The sequence below is a fragment of the Gambusia affinis genome, linkage group LG19 (genome assembly GCF_019740435.1).
Source record: "Gambusia affinis linkage group LG19, SWU_Gaff_1.0, whole genome shotgun sequence".
NCBI classification, from domain to species: Eukaryota; Metazoa; Chordata; class Actinopteri; order Cyprinodontiformes; family Poeciliidae; genus Gambusia; species Gambusia affinis.
In genome coordinates, this window is record NC_057886.1 from 7,129,694 (window position 1) to 7,151,462 (window position 21,769).

Below are 21,769 nucleotides of genomic sequence, written 5' to 3' on the forward strand. Positions count from 1 at the left end.
GTCTTGCTGTAGTTAAAGCCGCGCATCTAAAGCGAAAGTGCACATTTGTCACAATGTCTGTAGGGAATTGGGTTTGGATGCTGACGTAGGCGAAGTCCAAACAACATTACCCACGAAAATGCTTGCATTCATCTTACAACAGGCCCTCGGCGGACGGGCAGTAATTGGCCCGGGCTGCCTTCCAGAAAGCTTAAGGGGGAGATCTATACTTCGGTGGAAGTGTGCCAGAGAGAAAATGGTGCAGAGCAAATATGCAGATAGTTTTCTCCTGGGAACAAAAGAGGGACTGAGGGGGAGGATAAGAGGAAGAATAACTTGACTATCTGAATACTGCAGGGCACAGATTCATAGAAGGCAGCTACCACAATTATAAAAGTTTTCCAAACTGTGTTTCTGTTTAAGATGATTGCATTTGTAATGTGGTGTTGGTGGAATCCTGCTTGCTCAGCTCCTATTTAGTGGTTGCGACCCCGGTAATTGCCTTTCTGACTGACGATGATTTTGTTTCTGGTGCATGACATTATGCTGTTGATACCCAGCTCTAAATATCTACACAAACCCGAGCAACTTTTAAAATTACTAGCTTGGTTTTGTAATTTGGCCTCGAATTTGACAAAGACTTGCCCTTAAGTCTGCTATTAAAAAGTAGATCATCCTTTCATCGACGGAACGATGCCAAAATCAGAAACGTCTTTTCTTAAAGCGATGCTGAAAAACATTTCCATTCATGATGTCCCTTCCAGAATGGATAACTGTAAAGCAGTTTTGGCTGAATGTCCAAACATCTCCCTCCAAAATGCTGCCACAAAGAAATATTCCCCCGTTACTACAGTGCTGGTCTTCCCCATAATGACTCAGTTTGAAATCAAACTTTGAAAGATCTGAACCGTTTTCAGAATTTCCTGGTCCAGGACTATAGAGCAGCAAAATGACAGCAATACTAAGTTATTTTCTACCATTTGGATGCATTATGTATTTATTTTCACCATGTTTCAAAGATTTCATCTCCCACTTACGTTGTTTAATTTCACCAGGAAACAAATTCATGCATCCATTGTCTATACTTGCTTAAACTTGCTGTGTGATGTACGGTAGGATGGTGTCTATCTCCAGTGGACATTGGGTGACCAACCATCACAGACCAACATAAAGACACACAACCAGGCATACACTAAGACCAATTTAGTTAAACCTAACAAGTGTGGAAGGAAGCCAGAGTACCCAAGGGGGAACCTATGCATGCACATGGAGAACATGAAACCTCCAGCCAAAAAGACAAAATGTTTTCACAATTATTCACTACTTCGTGTTGGTCCATAATACAATTCCAATAGAAAACATCAAACTCTGAACCTAGAAGTCAAAGTAAACACTACAATCAAAGGCAAAAATACCCACTAGAATATTTGAACTTTTTTTTTTATTGTTGTCAGAGGATGAACAAAATACTGATGACGATACAATAATCACCACAGTCAGTAACGTCACTTTGGCCGCAGTAGAATGGTAGAAGTCACACAGTGCAAAAATGCTCAGCTAAGACCTTCATATCTTCACGTGTTTTGACGCTGCAACTATACACAGCTTATACAACATATTAACAATTATAGAGCGAGGCTCGGGTGACAGTTTCGCCACATCCTGGTAGGAAATTATAAAGTCATGCTCGTCACACTACGTGCTGCTGTAGCCTACGACACTAGGAGAAGCGCGGAGTCGGTGAAACACAAAGAGGGCTGGGTGGGTCAGGGGATTTTCTCTCTCTCTCTTTTTTTTTTTTCCTCGCGTCATGTAAATAGAAAAGGAGATTTGGCTGCCTGGCAGTGGTGTCCGTCGCTTGTTGAACAGGCTTATTTCGGCTGTTCCGTGCTGGGAACCTCCTTCCCCTTTGGCTTCCACTTTCCCAGACGAAGGCGGAAGGACTTTGAATGCCACGCCAGAGAAAGTCACAGGTTTGTTTTCAAGCAAGAGTCAAAAGAATAAGAAAGTGAGGCTGCCTTCAACTCTTCAGGCACTCGTTTGTTCGCATGCGATGTCTTTACATGCCGCGGACAGTTGAATATATATGGATGTCTCGTGGATGTAGAAAAAGGTTAGCAGGTATTAAAAGCTCCTGCGTGAGCTTTTGAACGGTCCATGAGGTTATTTAGTTTGTGTAGCATGCGGAAAGCTTGGCGTAGCGCTTTATGGACACAGCTCCTTGGTACCTCGCTGTCACGGTTTCGGGCTGAGGCACAGAGACGAATCTACCTTGTCGATATTTGCGCGGGGTGCATGACGGTAGCCCAGCTAGCCTTAGCTGCTCCGCTGGGATCTGAGGCTGCGCGGTTTCTAGGCAGCCGCTCCTTTTTCCTTCCTTCTTCTCCTTGAGAAAGAAAGACTAAGCAACAAAATATGCTCTATATTACATTAATTTAATAGTTATCATATGTTCTTTTAGCACAGGAGAACCGCATCTCCTAATCTGAACCCTCAGGATCTCTGGATGCGACTCACTTGAAGTTTAGCGAACAGCGTTGATCAGCTTTTTCCTAAATGTGCTGTATTTTCCGTCTGAAGGGATCAGTTCCACGCCCTCGACTCCCTGAGCAGACCCTGATCAAACTTTAATGAAGGCAATTTTTATGACCAGAATGTGAACGCAGGATGAAAGCTTGTGTCTCCGACTTGTGGAGCACAGTTTCTGAAGTTCAAGAAATCAGGAATCGCACTTGGACTGCAATTCCCCCCTCCTCTTCATTCTCAGAGTGAACATAGATAGATATACAATAATGTCTCGTTGACAGCAGCAGAGTACGGAGTTTATTCCCAGTGATATTCAGATCCGGTTAGTAAAGGCTGAGCTAAGTGAACAGTGGGTATGGTCTCTAAAACAAACAGCTACATGGCTCAATTCTGGTTGCTAACACGTTTGTTTTGTTCTTCCCTGAATCTCTTCAGAATTACTGAGGGACATTTTAAATGAGGTGAAAGTTACATGAGGTGATGCTTGGGGTCTACTGAAGACAAAGTCGGGGGAACGCTGCCCACCCCTCCTCACTGCAGCTGGCATCCCCGGCAGTCGTCCTCCGGTTCGGTGTTGTCCGAGGAATAAGAGCTCTCCTCGCTCACTGCCAAACACAAAAAACAACGTTAGTTTTTATAGGGTTCAGCAAGACGTAACAAACTCCATTTCCTTTGGGTGAAACCTTGGCAACTCTGTAAGGGACATCTAAAAAGCACTTTTAATGCAGTAATATGATGGAGTATCAGGGTCATTGTGGATAAAAGAGGAAAAAATGGCCATGGAGGAGTATGATCAGTTTAAAGCTGCGTGTTTACTAAGTTGTGACGTGAACAGGCTTTAACATTCAGCTGTTTGGAAACTAAACGGGTTTCCAAACAGTTAGTCTAGATGGGTTAGACATCAATCTGGTTCAGTTATTACAGCTAGAAACCAACGATCAGGCCCTAAATCTGGGTGTAGTGATGGACTCAGACATGAACATTCAAAGTCACATAAAGACAGTTACAAAGTCGGCCTTCTATCACCTGAAGAACATTTTCAGGATTAGAGGTCTAATGTTTCAGTAAGATCTAGAGAAACTCATCCAAACTCATCCCAGTTCTGAAATCTTTGCACTGTAGCTCATTGTATAAACTTCATAGTACTTTAGTTAGTTAACTAAACTTGCAAACATTAATACATTGAAGATTTGTCGTCGTCGTATCGACCTCCCAGTCCATTTCCGGTTCTAGTCTACTCTGCATCCCCAGAATCAGAAGCAAACAGGGAGAAATAGCATTCAGCTTCTACGCTCCACTAATCTGCAACAAACTTACAGAAAATTGCAAAGATGCTGAAACACGGAGTTCCTTTAACTGAAAGCTAAAAAAATCCAAAAAACTCTTTGAATTGCCTGTGATTCATAATAAAATGTAATACAAATAAACTTGACTTGACTTAAAGGAAGAATATGTTGGAAAAGCACCTTAAGCCCACTGCTAAGCAAGGTGTAGGATCTGTGATGTTATCGACTGCTTCTCTACTGAAGCGCCTGGGACCCTTCATGCACTCTTTGAAATACAGTTTCGTTTTAAATTAAGGAATGGTAAACTGAGAGTGGGACATAACTGGGTGTAACAATTCAAAACATAAAGCCAAATCAACTCAGATGGGCCGTTCAGTTGGAACAGGGAGCCTTCTACGGGTAGTGGTGCCAAACATTGTGCCACTGGTAAATTTGTTATTCTTAAATTGATTTCTTACAACAGAAGAAAAAGCTTCTACACCAATAAATAATGTACTAAGAATAAAAATTAAATTGATGTAATTTTTAAAGATTATACTAGTTCCAATAAAAGTTGCTTGTTTTAACTCTGTATAGAAATATTTATCAGGGGAGCCAACGAATATGCATCTGCAAGAAAACAGAAAGGATGTAGAAACCCAAATGTCATGCGGTGACTCAAAACATGACCAGATGATTCTCTGTGAATTTCCCATCTGATTACAGGTAAAGGTTGCAGTTCGGCTTTCTATCAATGCTCAATTTGAAAGCAAGAGTCAGCTACGTTTTGAATGCAGTCGAAGGCTTCTATGTGGTGCACATCTATGCTTGTGAAAGATTATTGCTGAAGGACAGAAAGAAGTTTAGGAGCAGGAGAAACGAGTTGGGCGGCGGGTTGAAATGTTCCACCAGTCCTGTCTCTGACTGAAACAACAAGAGGGCTGAAATCGTAGCACGGGGGCTTCAAGCCAAATTTAAAAGGTCGTTTCTGAAAGGCAAAACAAAGTTGGTGATGAAAACGGTGTCCAAAGAATCCCGAAACAGGCCTACGGAGATCTAAATCAGAATCTACACTTATTCCCCTCTTCACTTAAATGTTTCAGATCATCAAAGTCATTTCAATATCAAATAAAGGTAACAATGAATATTAAAAAAAAAACAGTTTTCACAAGATGCTTTCATTTGCTACAGTAAAACACTGTTAAAAATTAATTGCCTGCCAGACCCAATAACTGCTTGTATCATCCTTACCTGCAGCAGCAGGCAGTGAGTCGTTTACATTGCTGTCAAAGACTTTTGGCATACTCTTCTTTGCAGGGCTATTTTTCATTTATCATCGTCTCGGGGCGTTTTGAAGCAGAATGTTTAAGGTAAAGCCAAAGCAACCCGATTGGGACTGGGCCTCCCTCAAACATCAGATCCTCAACTCCCATGTCTTTCTGCTCAGCGTTCTAACCATACAGCCAGACGGAGAATTAAAGGATGGAATATCCTCTCTGCTGCTCGAAATTGAGCCATTGGCATATCACGACGTGTAGCAACCGCAACAGTCTTCAGTCAGAGACGTCTTCAGATTCACTGGAAGACTGACAGCTACAGGAGAAGCTTTCTGCCCACAGCGCAAATATCCACAACAACTCCAGACAGTGATGATCCTGGAGCGTTTGGGTTTTTCTTGGGTTTTATTTTGACTATGTCCTCTTTTTTTTTATTCAAGCTCTACCTAGATTATTCTGTTTTCAGCTTTGTTTATTCTTGATTTTCTTTCGACCAATGCTTCACTTTTGTTATTCCTTTGTTCCTCCTCAAAGAGACTAATCATGTTCATTAGTCTCTTTCCCTCAGCCTGCCTCCCTGGTCTCCTCTCCCAGCTGCACCCTGTTTCCCAGTCAGCCACTTGTCAGCTAATCAAGCTCTTTATTTTCTTTCACTCACTGCTGGATTCTTCCATTACTTATTTCTCTGCTCGCTGTTCTCCCGCACCACTTACAGTATGTTATTTTGCTTTGCCTGTCTATCAGCACCAAGTCTAGATTTCCCCTGTGCACGCCTGTAAGTTCTTGTAGTCGCTACATTACGTCTCCTGCCTCCGTCTCTGCCTGCATTCTGGGTCCAACTGCAATACCCTTTATGAGAGTTAAGACACATTTAATTTCCCTTCGGGATAAATCAAGTGTTTTTTTATTCTTTTTTTTTAGCCATGCAGTTATGGGCTTCCAGGTGTGCTTTGTATTATTACCATTTGTAAACTACTTATGCTTGAGCAAACTCAGGCTTTACTTGTGCCCCCACCAGGCTATGCATTATTTCTTCATTTTCAAATATTTGCATTTTTTAAGACTTTATAGTTGGTGTTTAGGTGTTAATCTTTCAATAACACATAATTATCAAGTGATTCTTTTCAAATTTTGTATTAATTTTAAACATGTTCTAACTCAAAAAAACTACAGGCCGCTGGATGAATGACAGCCCTAACACCCAACCACTGGGCTTCACAGGTTTTCTGGGGGAGACCTTGAAACTGATGTGCCTGTAGTCTCATAGCAGAGCGAAAGGGGATGGATGGTGGCTGATTTTCACACCTTTGGAGAGTTAGATAAGATCAGAGGATGAGATCGGTTTCTCATATAAGTATGGACTAATCGCCTGTCTCTCAAAATTAACGACATTGGGTCCAATTTATTGACCGGCCGATTTATCACAATATCTAAACGTACTATAAAGTTTTAAAGTATTTCTTACACTTTTTATGAAGTAGTGCCGTATTACATTTGCTCCATTTCTTCTTTTGTTTTTGGTGGGGGTTTTTTAACACCAATCTGCCAGTGGGCTAGAGGTGGAAATCAGCCATTATTTAAAAATACACTCAACTGATGGTTTCACTGCTTACGCTAAAGTCAAAGCAGCACCGAGCCGCCACACTACCACCAAAAGGTTTGACTGTCGTTCTGAACTGTTGCTCTGTTACTTTTCCACCACATTTAACCACTGTAACCTTCCACAAAGTTACACTTTTTATTATCATCAAAGGTTCCCACCAAACACCTTGCGGAACAACGAGATATTAAATACAAGACAGGTCTCTGTGATCTTTTGTTTCCAGCCTCGCTCTTGTATTTTTATCATGAACTCTGTTTTAACTGAAGCCTGTAGTGATTTTTTTCACATCTTGTTCTAGTTGTCTTTGATATAAAATTTGTTTGGTGGTTATAAAGAGTCGGTTGTGACAAAGAAACAAAAGTAGAAGAAATCTGTACGGTAGCTACCCTTTTTTTTCTTTGTGGCAAGAAGAACACCAGTGAACTCGGAGAATGAAACGGTGAGACTTACGCCACTCGGTCTGGATGGGGAGGAAGGCCCTGTCGCCGTTCTCCCTGATCATCTCCTCTATCCTGTCCAGGAGCAGCGACACGCTCCTGTCCTTGCCGGGCGTCTTACTGTCCAGCACGTGGTAATAGTTCCCACAATACTCCAGCAGTCTCTGCAGCTCCCGTCCTCCCCGGAGGATGTGCTCCTCGATGGGCGTGTGTCCCAGCCAGTCGCCGCAGCTGAACAGCACCATGGTGTGGAGGCACGCGTTGTCTCCGAACAGAGTCTCGATGTGCGCCAGGAGCGTCCGCCTCTTCCTGGCCGTGAGCGACGAGACGACGGGGAGGACCAGCAGCAGCGTGTGGGGCCCCGGCCGCAGGAGGGCGGCCCCCCGCTGCGACTCCTGCCGGATCCGCTTGGGGGTCCGGCTCACCGAGAACCAGTCCCAGCCCGGGGTGTCGACGATGGTGACCCGGCGGCCGCACACCAGCGCTTGCCTCCTAAGGCACAGCTCCGTCTCCTGGCCCGACTCGAAGAAGCGACGGCCCAGGATGGAGTTCCCCACCGAGCTCTTCCCGACGCCCTTCCAACCCAGCAGCAGCAGCCTCAACTCTGGAGACCCAGTAAAAAAAAAGAAAAAGCACAAATGTAAGCAGAATCAAACATCAAGGTTTTTTTTTTTTTCCCCTCTGTAAGCACCCATCTGGTCTGTTGTTTCCGCCTGAACAGCATTAACAACACATGTTCACTCTACCCTCTTGAACACACACACACACACACACACACACTCTCTATCACACACACACATACCTCGGGGAGGTCCTCCGATCATCTGCTCCCTCTGTCGGGCGTGCTCCTCCATCCTCATCCGCTCTTCCTCCAGCGCTCTCCGGGCCTGCTCTTCCTCCAGCAAAATCAATTCATTCACCTCAAAGTACCAGCCTGCGTGAAGGAACCGATGAATAATTCACAGAGTCATTTTAGGTCAGCTCCGCAACACAAATGGTGTCTGGATTAATAATGCAATGATCAGAGAAGCTGCATGAATACTGTATAGGAGGTGCTACTATTTATAACGGCGTAATAAGCCGTAACCTTGGTTGTCGGTGACCAGTTCTTCCACCTTCTCCATCAGCTCCGGTACCTGGGTGTTCTCCTCTGACTCCTTACGGGTGTTATCGAAGGCATGGTACCTGTGAAAAGATACAAATATCTCATTTTCCAAGCCTGTTTTTTTTACAAATAAAAAAATGAAAAAAGTGTGGTGTGAATTTGCATTCAGGGGTTTGGAGTCGTCGTCTCATTTCTTCTTGCGCCTCTAACAGGTTTTTGTCCCTGAGACTCATCTGAGGGAAGAGGGAATCTCATCCCACTCAGACAAGATTCCCCACAGCTTTTGGGCGGCCAACGCCATGTTTCACCAACAGAATGGTCTGTGCAAACCGTGCAGTGTTTGTTTCCTACCATATTTAGCAAGTCTTTGCCTCATCAAACTAAAGCATCTTCTTCCACGTGGTTACACAGCATTCTGGTAAGCTGTACGTGTTGGGGCTTCCTTAAGGCCAGATTTGTGGAATGACAACATTCGTTCGACAGACCTCTGTTCTAAACTAAACAGTCACTGATCTCTTCTGACTCCAATTATTGTCCTACCTGCTTCCACATCTCTCCACCAGCCACTGCAGGGCCTCTCCAGTGTTGGATATGTGCTCCTCGATGAACACGCCCTTGGGCAGCTTGTCCACTCCAGTGAAGAGGACCATGCAGTACCTCCAGGTCCCTCCGCCCAGAGCCCCCAGCTGCTCCTCTGCGGCCTTCCGCTCCCTGTCGCCAAACGGCTGGCTGATGGACACCACCAGCAGGATGGCGTGCGGTCCGGGAGGGCACAGGATGGCGCCCATGCAGGGGCCCTCGCTGTCCAGGCTTGGCGGGGGGCGAGCCGGGCTGTCCGACTCTGCGCCGGCGTTGTCGTCCGTGTCGCGCTCATCGTCGTCCTCGGGGTCGGCCGGGACGGCCCAGGACGGGGTGTCGACCACTGTGACCCGTCGGCCGTAGATCTCCATCTGGCCCACGTTGCTGTGGGTCGTCTCCGTCCCGGCGTCGAACATCTCGTCTCCAAGGATGGTGTTAGCAGAGGAGGTCTTGCCCGATCGGGGCCCGCCGAGGATCAGCAGCCGGCGCTCAGGGGGGTGGCGGCCCCGGTGGTCTCCTATTGGCATAAAGAAACATTACATTTATTGATTTTGATTAGATCCCTGCTGCCTCGGTTATTGGTACCCAAGATAATCGCTTCAAAATATGTATTTTTTTCTCAAGAAAATTAAAATGTCCTGTCTTTATCTGTAATTATCTCAAATATTTATTACATCTTGGGCATGCGTAAAAAATAAACGTAGTATGGAAATTAAATAAAACTGCAAAAACTAACATTGGGTGGTGTTTTTTTTAAAATTATTATTATGTAACATTTGTTGGATCCTACTGTTATACACGGAACGGTATAACAAACCTCCAACAGGTTTGAAAGGAATGATTGATTGGTACCCATCATTCTCAATAGCGAGAAAAGTTAATCAGAAAACGGGCATCCAAAAAAGATTGTATTAGTGGTCCGGAAAAACTGAAGAAGATGAAATAGAGGAAGACAGAGGCTAAAGGTAACACATTTGTTGATGAAGTGGGCTAGATAAGAAAAGATGCAACGCTTTTATAAAATTTTATTAGCAAAATTATTTGTCCTGCTACCTAGCCTCGGATAACAACGTAGCTTTATGACGTTTTGTGAAACTAAATGAACGTCAAATTATTCAGATTCTGTCAATACACTACGGTCCTACAAACAGTATCTCGCTTAGGGTCCCCAAAAAGCTAGAAACGCCCCTGTTTTCCTCCACTAGGTCCTGAGAGAGCGTGAAATCGTAAAATACAAATCTTGTGAGCGACGGATAATAATAATAATAATAATAATTCGTCATCGAATCTTCAGTCAATCGTCAGAAAGATCCAAATTACCACAGAAATGGTTCAACTGCACAGGACAACCTCAGCCCCCGGACCCAAAATGCATTAAAAAAAAAACCAGGACTAGTGTAGGGAGGTAGAAACCTTTGAGTCAACCTTCACAGAAGAAGACTAAGTGCCATCCTCCAGGCAGAGAAGGTTGTATGAAGAATAAATAGCAGGTGTTGCCAGCTATCATATGCCCTATTATATTATCAGAGCATATGATAATCAGCATCAGTGGGCTGAATGTCATATGCCCTGAGTGAAGAGTTATAAGTTAAGGGGGAAATTTTGATGAAATGGCATCAGAGCTGAATGTGGATGCTCAGCAGCTGGCAGGAGAAGCGACGAACGCCCCGAGAGGATGAGGAGATGAGGAGCCGGGGGGGAACTTCATCGATTTCCTCCCGCAGAGGACTGCTGATGAGACTTTCTGTGCGTGTAGCTAATTCCAAGCGGCGCAACAGTTTCCCTATTTAGAGGAAACTGGGAAAGAAACAGAGCTGAGAGTTTTCCCAGGGACGGTGTGGTCAAATGAAGGTTGATGATGCAGAACCTGTTCCAGCAGAGAGAGAGAGAGAAACAGAGAGAAACAGAGAGAGAAGAAGGGGAAAAAAAACACTTACCGGTGTCAGAGGCAGAGGACACAGCAGCCATCTTGAGCGTTGAACCTCTGGCTTCCTCCTCCTCGGGCCCCCTCCTACGTCTCCTTCTCGCCTCCACGGTGGATTCCTTTCCTCTGGCTTCTTCAGAAAGCGAAGTGGCGTACACAGGCCTGCTTCTCGGCTCCTGCTTTCACTTTAAGCCTCATTCTACTGCAGTGTTACTCACTTCATCCTCAGTTTCTTGACTCCCACTCGTCCCTCATGCCTCTCAGCCCTCTTCTGGAATCTGCTGTATCTCCCACAGCTTCCTCCTCACCTTAACCCCTCTTCAATGTACCACTCTCTCCTTGTCCACCAACGCTTTCTCCTTTGTCTTCTTCTTTCTTTCTTTTTTTTATCTCTCCAAGCAGACGGGAAACATTGTGCAATGCAAGAAACTGGATGCCAAATCCACCCCTGCCTCTGCAGCTTCAGAAGGATGTCTCGTCATTTCTTTCTTTCTTTTTTTTTTTGAGGCAAAGCGGGAGAAATGTTCCTCTCACTCCAGCAGCAGCAGCAGAATGGACCTGTATGCAGACTGCAGTTAGGAGGACTGATGGAAGGAAGGATAGACGGAGAGAGAGAGGGAGGGTCAGAAATAAGAGCAAGAGAGGGAGAGAGGGCGGACTCTTCTGTTTGCAGCTGGCTGCTGTCCCCAGGTGCTGCATAACATACAAACACAATTAATTATATAACCCCTGCGGACAGAAATAACACAAGGCAGAAAGAAGCACTCATACATATAAATATTAACACAAGACAGAATCTTATGTAACACCTGAAAGCTCCTGTAAATAGCAGATAGCCGTAAGGAGATATAACGCCAATAATTTCTAAAACAAAACACAGAAAATAGCATCGATATCTGCCAATTAAGACACGGCAAAACCACAAAACAGTAAAGGTCCGAGCATAACATATTCTGTGTGCACTTCTTTAAACATAATAACACCGTTGAGGCATTTTCATAAGCATTCGTTGGCATACTTTTACGTGTTTAAGCTGCATTAGCGCTTGGCCGTTGCTAGGGAGTTCGTTTTGCCCAAGACATCTCGGTATGCCGTATAGCGTCTCCAAGAGTCGCGATGCGACCTCACCACCAACGGTACGTCGGCGCGTCTTCCATGTTGTGAGTGGCGTCTTCTCAAGCTATCCTTGGACACGGGCTTTTCTGAAAATAAAAAAAGGGCTAAAGTTAACAAGTTCGGATACTCGCAATCAGTCGTTTGCGAGATCAGGGACAAAAAAATGAAACAATATTTGCGAATTTATGTAAGAAAGTAAAATAAATACAAAACGCCAAACTTAACTAAATGTACTATGATAAGAGTTGTTGCAATGTAAAATTTCCCTTTGGGTTAGCTAAAATTGCTGTTTATTATTATTATTATTATTATTATTATTATTATTATTATTATTATTATTATTATTATTATTATTATTATTATTATTTCCCTTTTCACATTTTATTTATTTCGGTTATTTTTTCAAATTTATTTAAACTTTAATTTAGTATAATTTTTTATTACATATTATCATATCTATAATATATTATTTAATAATTAAAACCCCAAGATATCAGAAATATCTTTGGTATTAAGTTTTAGATCATTTTATTAATTATTATTATTATTATTATTATTATTATTATTATTATTATTATTATTATTATTATTATTATTATTATTATTATTATTAATTTATTTATTTATTTTAAATTTCTTCACTTAGTTACTAAGATCATCTACCATACTTACTACGGAAAATCTTTGGCACAGATCGGCCTCGTACAGAATCCAAAATTATTTCCAATTGTGTGTATGTGTTGTACAAAGTTACGCATGACATTGCAAGGATAATCCAAAATATTTCAATAGACATTTTACTTACCTTCCTCAGACAACATTTTTCAAGTTGTACTTTATGACCTTGTGGAGAGAGGGAAGATGGGGGAGGGGCATTTATGGCTTTCTAAGACTTGACCAATGGGGTTTAATCTAAGTGTGGAGCGAAAATAAAAACTGAAGAAAAGTCAATATTTCTTTTGATTGGAGTGGAGATGTTGTACTATTGCAACACTGTGTCCTACGGTGTTAATTTAGTAAAAGTACGAAGTTTAAATTCTGATAATGTTTTAAGTAGAGAGGTTTTTTTTTAAGTTCATAAAATTAAAAAAAAATAAAATTGTCGAATATTTGCATTCTGGTTCGTACTCCAAATCAGAAGGTGGCGGTAATGCACTTTTAAGCCATCCACCAGCGAAAGAAGAAGAAGACAAAGCGGAAAGGGAGGGATTCATGCGAGGAAAAGCCTGCTAGTTTTATCCTAACAGCTTCGGGTAGACTGTTTTCTTTCACAGCCTCGTCCGGCAAACATGGAGGGAGACGATGAATTCATGAAGTACCGCTCCCCGCTGGTGTCTAGATATGCAAGCAAGGAAATGGCTTATAACTTCAGCGACAAGAAAAAATTCACAACCTGGAGGAAGCTGTGGATCCTGCTGGCCAAAGCTGAGAAGGTTTGACACGCTTTTTTTTTTACTTCGCTGTTTGTCCCACTTTGAACTACTTGTGAACTTTGAAGCTTGCGACCTTCAGAGACCTCTCAAATTTCCCGGTCTAAAAATAGAGGAGGACCATGGCTGCAGCACATACTGAAATACGGCTGGACTACAAATACTTTTGGCCATCTACATAAAAATAGTATCTGAATAGATGCCTCTGTTTTTAATAATGCAATGACTGTACACAGAAATATTGCAGGAAACTCTAAACGAGATTAAATTGATTACTTTTATTATGGGGTTTAAAATCTTAAATAGTTGTCTAGCCCACTCATTAATTCCCATTTAAGGAGTTATGAGGATTCATAACAAGGAAATGAAAAGTAGAAATTAGTCATCTAAAACCTTACCCAATAATACTTCAAGAAAGTCTTTGCTTCCAATTTTTTTTGTCATCATAAATCATCCGGTTAATTTTTATATATATGATGGTAATTAAACTGCTATGACGGTTGAAGCTGTTTAATTGCTTCATGGCCTGTACGATGCAACCATAAATTCAGTTCTCTTAGTCTCTACAACGAACAAAATGACAAAAGTCTTTGAGTGGCCTACTCAAAGTCCGGACTTACTGTTTAGTCTCTCATGCTCAAAAAGTGTCTGAATTAAAATCAGTTCCGCAAAGTAGAATTAAAAAGTCTTGCATAAGATATGCATCCAAATGCCATTTTGTGTTTATGCAGGTTATTTTTGTCTGGCTTTTAAAATTTGTTAAGCTGACAAATCAAGAACGTCTTTTTTAACTTTGGGTCGACTAAAACATCACCAATTACTTTTTTCTGGCAGTTTTAACAGATCGCTATCCCTTCATACCCCATGTACTTTTATCAGGACGGTGCATGCACCTTCTTTATCTTTTCCATTATTGATGTTGATTGAATAGATTTTGTTTCCGGGAAACAAAATCTATCAGCGATAGATTATCAGAGCCGACTGCATACGTTTCAGTGGATGAGAAGGGTTGCAAATTTCCCAAATTCTGTTCATATTCAGTATTCATATTAATTATGACATGAATAAAATGTGCCAGCCTTACCTTTGTGCACAATTGACTATGTGATACAATTTGATTATTTGAATTTTTTGTGATATGTCCAAAGATTTTTTTTTATTTTATTTTTTTTTTTGCATGAGTGATTCATCTTAGAAATATCACAAAAACCACATTCACACTACTGATGTGGAAAGCTCAAGTTCTACTGAAATGTAATGCTTACGCTATGCAGATGCTTTGTCTGCACTAATGAAGAGTCATTCATCTTTTATGCTGAATGTTTAAAGTGGCTGACTTCTCTACTTTTCTTGATTAGTTGACTAATAATTACTTGACCCGGTTTCTACACTCACAGACTGTGCTGAGCTTTGTACATTCATCCCAAAACCAATGAGGGATCACTGAGTATAAGAAAAAACAAAACAAGTACGTGAGATTACTAACCCACTTTTTTAACAAAATCCGATACATTTTCCACAATTTATCCAAGTACGCACACAACATGCAAGAGGAATGCATTAATTAAAGTTACATTTCTTAACTTTACTTGACATTTCACCAAATCTGCTTCCTTTGTTCATATTTAGATGAACATCCCCCCCTCATCCTCCCCAAGGTCATGTGACCAGACAGGACACAGTTCAACAGCATCTTAACTCTGGAGCTCTTCCAATTTGATCAGCTGCCTTTCAAAGGGGCCGAAGTGAACGTTAACAGACCCTTTCTCACGAGTTCTGCCTCACATGACATCCTACACGCAGATCCACATTCACTATTTGGGGTTACTGAAGTGTTGCTAGGACAGGCACTGTTTGAATATAGCACAGTATTTTTCTGTAACCAGAGACAGCACTTGAAGTATATTTGTATTCTGACCTTTGTAGCCCAGGCAAAGTTCCTTTTATTTTACTTTTTTTTTTTTTTTTTAGCATTTGGCTTTAAACTGTCTTGGTTTCATGTGTTCAGTCGACATATGTGTAGAGCTGGCCTATCTGCTATCCGACCTTCGATCCCTGCTGGTTTTGCAGTTTGCTCATGGGACCAGGCTGCTCATTCCTCTGTAATTGAGCCGTTATCAGATTCCCATTGACTCTCCATGAAAAGAGAAACATTCCCGGCTAATCAAGACATTAGGAGATCTCATGACGTCGGCAACATACTTGTCCAAACTTCAGTCAACTGCTGGTGGTTTTTTTTTTTTGTTTTTTTTTCTGGTGAAGCAAGCAATGCTTACAGTTCAACAAACTGCTGGATTGTTGGTGTGGAGGAAAGTAAACTGTGAAAATAAGCGTATTCTTCCATTGGTTTCCATTAATAGTAAAGTTTCGGGGTCTGGGCATTTAACTATCTTACGGATCATCAGTTATTTATTTTTCACACTACAGTCATACATAATCAGTTTTACAACTTTTCCTTCTTAGTTGCGTTTAGGTTTGTACCTGATAATAATTTGTTTTACTTCCATGTCCGAATTCGTTAAATCTGTCAGTAGTGTGAACGTCACCCGATTGTAAAGCTCTGTTCTGGTTCTGACCATCGTTTTCTGTCCCGTGGTGTTTCTCAGAAAGTTCCTCCCAACAACTTTATCACCAGAGCGGTTTGTATTATATCAACAATCAATGTTTTAGTGCGAAGGTTTTAACTGCCCCTAAGGCAGCAATCTAACTGCGTTCCAAAGAAAATGTTCACTTCGGCTCATTAATGTGGTAATTTTTGTTTCTGTACATTCTCTGTTCTGTTTGAGATAATGCCACCAGCTGCTGGATAGAAAGGAAGTTTCAATATTTGACGTAAAATTAGATTGCAGGATACAGTCAAACGTTGTCCTCCATTTAGCTCAGACACGGAGAAAATAAAAGCTGCAACTGAAGCTATAATGGTTAAACATAAAGGTAGACGTGGAGAGTGCTTATTGACAAGTTCTGCAAATGGCGACAGTGTTTGTGAACTTTACAGTGTAAAGAAAGGCATTTTCTTAGCTGATGAAACCTTATGTTCACAAACAACTGAAGCGTTTGCCTCACTGATCAATTCTTGCCTTCTGTACATCAGAAACTAAAGACGACTGCGGATTTGTGAGTGGTAAAGCGTTTTGTGTGTTGAGTACGAATAGAAAAGTGTTGCAACAAACTCACTCCATTTAGCACGTACTTCCTGTAGCAGAGCTGTGGCTAGAGAGTACTTTTAAAAGTACTTTGGACAAGTGGAGATATACAATTTATTAACGACTAATGTTGACGTTGACTTGTTTTCAGACAGCCTCTCTCAATGGACACAGAACAACACTTTATGCTCACAAACATTTGATTGATTTTTATGTGTTTAATGTGGTCTTATGACCATAAAACTTGAAATTTATCTGGGAGTCTGGGACATCTAGTGGCAACGGTCGACATTACCTCACCTACCCTGTATTTCTTCAGTTTCTTCAAAAACAGCCGTAGTCGTAAACATCTGATTAGAACAAAGCTCCACAACCCAAACACTGGAGCTTGGCGTCGAGACATCTCTGCCTCGTCATTCCCCCTCAGGAACTGGGTCTGCCGATTACGGACGCTCAGATCCAGGAGATGGAGAGCCACGCCGAGGACATCGACTTCGCCATGGCCGCTGTAGAGGAGCGGAAGCTCAGGCACGACGTCATGGCTCACGTTCACACCTTCGCTCACTGCTGCCCCTCCGCCGCCCCCATCATCCACCTGGGAGCCACGTCTTGTTATGTTGGAGACAACACCGTAAGCGTTTCTCCGGCTGCATAACCCGAGGGGAATCCTCGCTGTGTTTATTTACATTCTCCACCTATTTTTGTTGCGTTGCGTCTTTCCCCCAGGATCTCATTATGCTGCGCGACGGCTTTGACATCCTCCTCCCTAAGGTGAGGCCCAGATGTCGGTCTTAAAACAAGCGCACCCACCCATCTGTGCATCTCAGCTGTTTGGTAGCAAATCGGCGAGCCAGAACGAAGAGCTGCGCTTATTTTACTTTGCGCGGCCTTCACGGCAGATTTGAACTTTACGTGACATCCGCGTGTTTATGTAACGAGTCAATCTTCCTGCAGCTGGCGAGGGTCATCGACAGGCTGGCAAACTTCGCAGAGAAATACAAAGACCTTCCCACACTTGGCTTCACACACTACCAGTGAGTCCGTCCACATGATTTCCTCCATGTTTTCCACTTTTCTCCGTCGCAAACCTTTGGTTTTCCTCCCCGTCTCTCCTCCTCGCCCCAGGCCCGCCCAGCTCACCACCGTAGGGAAGCGGGCGTGCCTCTGGCTGCAGGACTTGGCGATGGACATGCGGAACCTGCAGCGGGCCCGTGACGACCTGCGTTTCCGGGGGGTCAAGGGGACGACCGGGACCCAGGCTAGCTTCCTGCAGCTCTTTCAGGGGGACCACGATAAGGTAGGAGAGATGATGAGGGTCGCTGGAGCAGCGGGCGACGGAAGAGATTTGATGGCATTCGTGACGTTTTTGTGCCACCAGGTGGAGGAGCTGGACAGGAAGGTGACAGAAATGGCCGGGTTCAAAAAGTATGTTATTTTATACTTTTTTGTTTTTTCTAACTCTGCATCAATAACTGATGTAATGTGAAGATTAAGCTATAGAGGCGGCTCAGTTTTCCTTTTTTATTTGTCCGATGTATTAAATTATGTTGTGTTTGCGGAACATTAGAAGACCGCTCTCAGCTCCACCGTCTTCATCTCGTCCCGAACGTCCCGACAGCAGCTTTGTGATCCAAACCCAGATCCCAGAACATCAACCGTCTGTGGACGTTAACGTCTTTGTTCTTTTTCCTCAGAGCTTACCTGGTGACCGGACAGACTTACAGCCGTAAAGTGGACGTCGACTGTCTGTCCACGTTGGCCAGTTTGGGCTCCACTGTCCACAAGGTATTACAGAGGACATAAATGTCTCCACCTAGTGGTTTTCACATGTAAATGACGTCGATTCTCTTCTTCAAACTGCTCTTTAGATTTGCACGGACATCCGTCTGCTGGCCAACCTGAAGGAAATAGAGGAGCCTTTTGAGAAAGAGCAGATCGGTACGTTTTGTATGTTTTGTCCAGTAATGATAGTTTAAGGTTTAAGAAGTCGTTGCTCCCTCCCTGCAGGATCCAGTGCCATGCCCTACAAGAGGAACCCGATGCGGGCAGAGCGCTGCTGCAGCCTGGCTCGGCACCTGGTGGCGCTGATGGCCGACCCGCTGCAAACGGCGTCGGTCCAGTGGCTGGAGAGGACGCTGGACGACAGCGCCAACAGGTATTATTACCAACACATGCAACAGATCTCACCCTAGACTCGCTGAAACAGTCGTTTTCGACACTTCTCTTTCGCTGACACGCAGGAGGATCTCCCTCCCAGAGTCCTTCCTGACCGCAGACATCGTCCTCAGCACCCTGCAGAACATCACCGAGGGTCTGGTGGTCTACCCAAAGGTCATCGAGAGGCACATCCGCCACGAGCTGCCCTTCATGGCCACGGAGAACATCATCATGGCCATGGTGAAGGCTGGGGGGAACAGACAGGTAGGACGGCGTTTCAGATCATCAGATAAAGACGACCTGAAGGAATTCAGCATTGGTTTATTTAGAAGTTATCCAACACGGTTCTTTCCCAGTCATTTCTTGATTGTGCTGGTGTGGCTGGTGATGCTCAACTTGGCGGCTCTGGTTAATCGCAGCTGGTGCTTGCGGGTTAGCGAAGCATGAAATGTCGGCACCAATATCAGCCTATTAGGGCTGCGAAGAACGATTATTTTATTTATCGACGATCAATCTGATTTAAAAATTGGCATCTGCAGATTTATTTTAAAGGGTTTTTTTTAGTGCAAGTGAAAAATACATTCAAATATCCAAACAAACAAATTATTCAGTTACTTTTTAAAATTAGAAAATAAGTATTTTGTTGCATACATACGATAACGGCTAACTTTAGTGAGCGTTTGACCATTCCTAGCGAAGGATTTAAAAAAAAAACTTGTAAGCTCAGTGATTTCTGCTTGACATCAACACTGTGAGGCAGACCTGGAGTTTTTTTAATTTAGATTATTGGATAGCAAAAAGTGCTCAGTGAGAGATTATAATAGTTGTCTTTTTTTTTTCTTTTTTACAGAATTTTAATCGGCTGAAGCTAAAGTTATGCCATTTGAGGAGTTTTGGATTAACATATTTGCAGAAAGGTGTTTTTTTTTAAATTATTGTTAATCAATTGATTAGTTAATCAGTTGACAATTATTTCAATAAGCGATTCTTCACGATAAATACAATTAGGTGTTAAAAGTGTAAATACATTCAGTACCGGTAAATATCGGTTATTGGCCACAACAGCAATATTAATATCGACACACTTACAAGGACAGTGACATTTGATCCGTAGGCCCAGGCTGATTTGGAAACTCGGATCGTCTTTAACTGAATTAAAAAACCTGACGACTTTAGACTTCCCTGGTTACCACGGATACCGTTCTTGTTTCCCTCCAGGACTGCCACGAGAAGATCCGGGTTCTGTCCCAGGAGGCGGCGGCTGTAGTGAAACAGGAAGGAGGCGACAATGACCTGCTGGCCAGAGTCCAGAGAGACCCGTACTTCACCCCCGTCCTGGCCCAGCTGGACGCCCTGCTGGACCCCAGCACCTTCATCGGCCGCGCCCCACAGCAAGTGCGTTAGACGGCCAACGTGACGCTGCATGATTCTTCGACCTGCGACAGCGAAGTTTCTGAAACCTTGCCTCGGAACATGTTCACAAAGCGAAGTTTTGTTGTTGTTTTTTTTTTTCCCTCCCTTTTTCTTCTGTCCTCCAGGTTGTGAGGTTCCTGTCTGAAGAAATACGCCCCCTGCTGGAGCCCTTTAAGTCGAAGCTGGATGTGAAGACTGAACTGGAGCTTTAAGGATAACAGGCACACTAATACCTGTATGGACAAAGTTGAGAGAAAGACGGCTGAATAAAAGTGTTTTTAATTCTACCTGCTGCTGCTGTGATGTTCGAATGAATGAGCTATTGAGGGCTGGAGATGGTTGTTTGAACTTGTAGCGAAAATAAGAATCTTGTTTAAAGAAAAAGGAATAAATGTCGACTAATTTAGTATTAATTGTTAAATGGAGCATGCAGACTCAAAAAAAGACTGTTTACTGAAAGAATAACAGAGCGCTAATAATGCTCAAACTGTGCAACAAAACCAAAAAAATACACATTTTGTATTTAAATTTAAAGGAAACACATTTGTCTGTAAACTTGTTCTCCCCAGAGCTCCTCAAAGCGGCATAGTTTTAGCCTTAGCTGATTCAAATTCTGTAAAAATATATTTTAGCAATCATCGTTTGCTATCCAAAAATTAATCCAAAAAACTAATCGGCAGATTATTGGCCATGTTTCTTCTCTACATCTCTGGACATAAGCAAAAACTGCAATCATCTAGCAGTACCCGCTTGCAAGCACAAGGGGGCACCATTTACCTTTTTTATATATAAAAAATGCTTTAACGTTTAATTCCAATCAGAATTGGTTCTTTAAATCCACTGAACGTTTGTTTTTTTTGTTTATCTATATTGTATCTGCATCTACCACTGATAATTTTTTTATTATTTTGAACATGCAAAGTTAGATTGAATCAAAAAGAGCTAAACCTTGGCCAGCAGCGGCGCTGTGGAGCAACCTTGACTCCTGACGTCTTCACTAACTGATGGGAAAACGAAGATCTGCCTCCGTTTTTATTTGGAAGACGCCTCCAGTTCAGTTAAAAAAAAATCTGTCAGGGCTATTTAAGATGAGCAAAACAAAGAATCTCCCACAGATAGGCTGACGGTGGGAGAGGTCTCACTCTGCTCGAACTTTCAAACCGTCTCTGTTTACCCAAACATAATGTCTTGGGTCCTGTTGCTACGATTGAGCGACACTTTGTGCTAATCCGCAATTCAGCTTGAATTTTATGTTTTATTTATATCAGTAAAAATTGGCTGAGGTTTGTGTGTGTGTGTGTGCGTGTGTGTGTGGGTGCGTGTGCGTGTGTGTGTGTGTGTGTGTTTGCGTGCTCGTGATGGGAATGCTGAGCCCTCGGAGTCCTCCTATGCCTTGACAGCATTCTTTCACATACTTCAAGCTGCGTGATGACCGAAGGGAGGCTTTGATGCGTGGGCACACTGACCAGACGGGCAGCTTCCAAGTCTATGGGAATTTCTCAAGTCCTGACCCGTCCTGCTGGGGATTTCGGACCCACCCTTGTATTGTAGTTCTGCTGTCAGGAGTCCCTGTTTGACCCATTTACTGCAGCTTAGTCAACCCCCTTGAACTTTTTTTTTTTTAAAGCAGATTTTAAATCGGAAACCTCTTTGCACATTCATTTTAGGTCAAATCAAGGTTTTGAATGTCCTCAAAGGACCGGTATTGATAAAACCCATTAACATGATGAGTACTTCTTACAATTATTAAACGTCTTTTCACACTGATGTGATTTGGCTGTGTATAAACAAAAACTGATTGGATTTGACTTA

General features: G+C 42.8%; 2 protein-coding genes across 3 annotated transcripts; one reads left to right on the forward strand and one right to left on the reverse strand.

Moving 5' to 3' along the window:
- Positions 1–1,401: 1,401 nt before the first annotated feature.
- Positions 1,402–11,864, reverse strand: si:dkey-110g7.8 (GTPase IMAP family member 8). 2 transcript variants are annotated; one of them, XM_044100734.1, is made up of 7 exons: positions 11,714–11,864; positions 10,709–11,388; positions 8,733–9,288; positions 8,175–8,272; positions 7,890–8,021; positions 7,101–7,691; positions 1,402–3,110 (listed from the first exon to the last, which is right to left on the reverse strand). In XM_044100734.1, the coding sequence occupies exons 2-7, from the start codon at positions 10,737–10,739 to the stop codon at positions 3,037–3,039; spliced, it is 1,482 nt and encodes a 493-aa protein (XP_043956669.1). In that variant the 5' UTR covers positions 10,740–11,388; positions 11,714–11,864; the 3' UTR covers positions 1,402–3,036. The 2 variants fall into 2 exon arrangements, with proteins under 2 accessions (XP_043956669.1, XP_043956670.1); XM_044100735.1 differs by lacking the exon at positions 11,714–11,864 and adding an exon at positions 11,505–11,522.
- A 1,130-nt stretch (positions 11,865–12,994) lies between these two features.
- On the forward strand, positions 12,995–20,244 carry adsl (adenylosuccinate lyase). Its single transcript, XM_044100736.1, has 12 exons — positions 12,995–13,244; positions 16,815–17,018; positions 17,114–17,158; positions 17,342–17,421; positions 17,513–17,684; positions 17,766–17,812; positions 18,082–18,172; positions 18,256–18,325; positions 18,395–18,542; positions 18,628–18,808; positions 19,763–19,939; positions 20,083–20,244. The coding sequence occupies exons 1-12, from the start codon at positions 13,101–13,103 to the stop codon at positions 20,167–20,169; spliced, it is 1,446 nt and encodes a 481-aa protein (XP_043956671.1). The 5' UTR covers positions 12,995–13,100; the 3' UTR covers positions 20,170–20,244.
- Positions 20,245–21,769: the final 1,525 nt, after the last annotated feature.